This window comes from Triticum aestivum, chromosome 3D (assembly GCF_018294505.1).
Source record: "Triticum aestivum cultivar Chinese Spring chromosome 3D, IWGSC CS RefSeq v2.1, whole genome shotgun sequence".
NCBI classification, from domain to species: Eukaryota; Viridiplantae; Streptophyta; class Magnoliopsida; order Poales; family Poaceae; genus Triticum; species Triticum aestivum.
Window position 1 is genome coordinate 484,015,391 of NC_057802.1, and position 2,659 is coordinate 484,018,049.

Consider the following 2,659-nt stretch of genomic DNA (forward strand, 5'->3'; position numbering starts at 1 on the left):
TGCCCCTGCATGCCTCACGAGATAAATTGTAAAAGTTAACATTTGACAGCAAACTACGCAAGACAACGAACATCTCCCCGACTTGCTGGAGATACGACGGTTGCTAGAAACATAACTGCTGACTTTATTTTTATTTTTTATAAAGAAAAACCACGATCAAAAACTCAGGATGTGCACAACCGCACCACCAGGGAGATGAAACCACGATCCAGAACCCACGATGTGCAGAACCGCATCGACAGTGAGATCGTGCACTCCTTTGCCGCTTCCCCGCCCTTAAATTTAGACTTCCGCCGCGGCCTTCTTACACACAAACAACATAAATCGCCATTGCGCTCCCACTCATTGTTCCCCACGAAAAACCAGGTTGCAGGAGGACCAACTTCTCCAGGCCATGGGATTCATCAAGGAATTCATGGAGGTGCAGGCCCACGGCAACACCAAGTTGCACGTGATCCACACCAACGACTTGCAGAAGGCGGCGACCACCATTGAGAAGTACGAGCGACACCTCGAGTTCGAGCGCCACAAGATCGTCGGAGTTGATGTGGAGTACACCAACGACGTTGGCGAAGATCAGAAACCAGCCCTCTTCCAGCTCTCCGTCGGCAAGGATCATCCGGTGTTGCTCTTCCAACTAAGCGCCGCCGACAAGAACTGCACCAGGTTCGACAACTTCCTCGCCGACCCCAGATACACGTTTGCTGGCTTCTCCATCGACGACGACATAGAGATGCTCGGGCGTGTCGGACTAGAGATCGCCCACTTCGTCGACATCCAGAAGGAATGGAGGGTGCCTACAGCTACCATGCCTCTGGACTCCCTTGGGGATGTCTCAGGCATCATTGTCCACGACTACTACAACAACATGAAGAAGAAGCTCACCAACACAGAGCACCAGCGCTGGGCGCGCATGCCCCTGTCCATGAGGCACATCGAGTACGCGGCAAAAGATGCTTACGCTGCGTACGAGATATGGAGCCGCCTCACCATCATCCAGGAAGGCCTCCGCCGGGCAAAACTCGAGAAGGAGCAGACCAGGAAGCGCGCAAGGCCCTGGGGCGACTACGACTACTGAAGCAGGTGGTCCCGACCAAGAAAAGTAACTAGAAGATTGCTCATGCCATTCTAGATTTCCCGTTAGATTTGCTTTCTCTCAAGACTGCCGTTTGCTTGTTCTAAATTTAGATTTGCTTGTGTCACAGTTAACCTTGTAGTTTGCTTCCAGTTTACATATCTTCTGAACAAGTTTATTTCCAGTGCAATGTTGCAGTTTTCTATTATTAGAATATATTGGCGTGAACTGAAAAATATAAACACAGTACAGATAACCTTGTAGTTTGCTTCCAGTTTACATATCTTCTGAACAAGTTTATTTCCAGTGCAATGTTGCAGTTTTCTATTATTAGAATATATTGGCGTGAACTGAAAAATATAAACACAGTACAGATAACCTTGTAGTTTGCTTCCAGTTTACATATCTTCTGAACAAGTTTATTTCCAGTGCAATGTTGCAGTTTTCTATTATTAGAATATATTGGCGTGAATTGAAAAAATATAAACACAGTACAGATAACCTTATAGTTTGCTTCCAGTTTACATATCTTCTGAACAAGTTTATTTCAAGTGCAATGTTGCAGTTTTCTATTATTAGAATATATTGGCGTGAACTGAAAAATATAAACACGGTAGAGATAACCTTGTAGTTTGCTTCAGTTTACATATCTTCTGAACAAGTTTATTGCCAGTGCAATGTTGCAGTTTTCTATTATTAGAATATATTGGCCTGAACTGAAAAATATAAACACAGTACAGATACTATACGATTAGCGTAACGCACAGAGCAGGTACACATAGCAATACACAAAAATGACGAGCATGCAATGCACTAGTACCTTTGTGGATGCAGCGTCGAAATGCAGGGACAACAATTACAGAATGCTCCTAAAAGTAGTGCACAATGTTCTAACAAACCATTGCACACACAAATATTAAAAATCATTCGTATGGAACACTTTGGAAAAACATTTTGAATACAGAGGTAGTTAGGTGTTTATTATCCTTGGAAAACATTGCTTACGCCCGTGACCCTCAGAGAAGAACACTACAGAGGCACAGTTTTCCGTCAATAACACCAACTAGCTACTTAAAACACCCACGAAGGCACTTCGGTGCCTCCACTCCTATGGAGACCGTGCATAAATTGACTTCACGTCCGTTCATGAGGCCGAATGCCTTCGAAGACACATGAAACTCATAGGCCATGGCCCCGCAATGAAAACGTGTCAATGAAAGCTTCTTGAAAACAGAGGCACACCTTCACGTGCTTCCATCACGATCCTTCGCGTCCCTACCTCCCTTAGAATCACGTCCGTGCCTCCAGTTCGTCGGGTAAAACCGTACCTCTGTCGTGCATAACATGTCAAGAAAGTTGCTGAAAACAAAAACATCAGAAAACCGAGCATTACGTCGACCCCGCTGGCACTAAACGTGACGTCACCGAAAACGCAGAGGCAGGAGCATGCCTTATGGCCAGCTTCCGACGTATCGGGTCTATGGAGATTTACTTCCTTCTTAATATGGGAGGTGACTATCGCAAAGGCATAGGCTCCATCATTCACCTCCGTGCCTCGGCAAGAACGACGACCGTGCTTATAAC

At 45.5% G+C, this 2,659-nt stretch overlaps 1 protein-coding gene across 1 annotated transcript; it reads left to right on the forward strand.

Annotated features, from left to right (window-relative positions):
• Window positions 1-394: 394 nt before the first annotated feature.
• Window positions 395-1,078, forward strand: LOC123075036 (uncharacterized). Its single transcript, XM_044497727.1, has one exon. The coding sequence runs from the start codon at window positions 395-397 to the stop codon at window positions 1,076-1,078; it is 684 nt and encodes a 227-aa protein (XP_044353662.1).
• Window positions 1,079-2,659: the final 1,581 nt, after the last annotated feature.

Excerpts from the sequence above, each read along its gene's own strand:
- LOC123075036 (XM_044497727.1), top strand. The coding sequence starts at position 395 with ATGGGATTCATCAAGGAATTCATGGAGGTGCAGGCCCACGGCAACACC.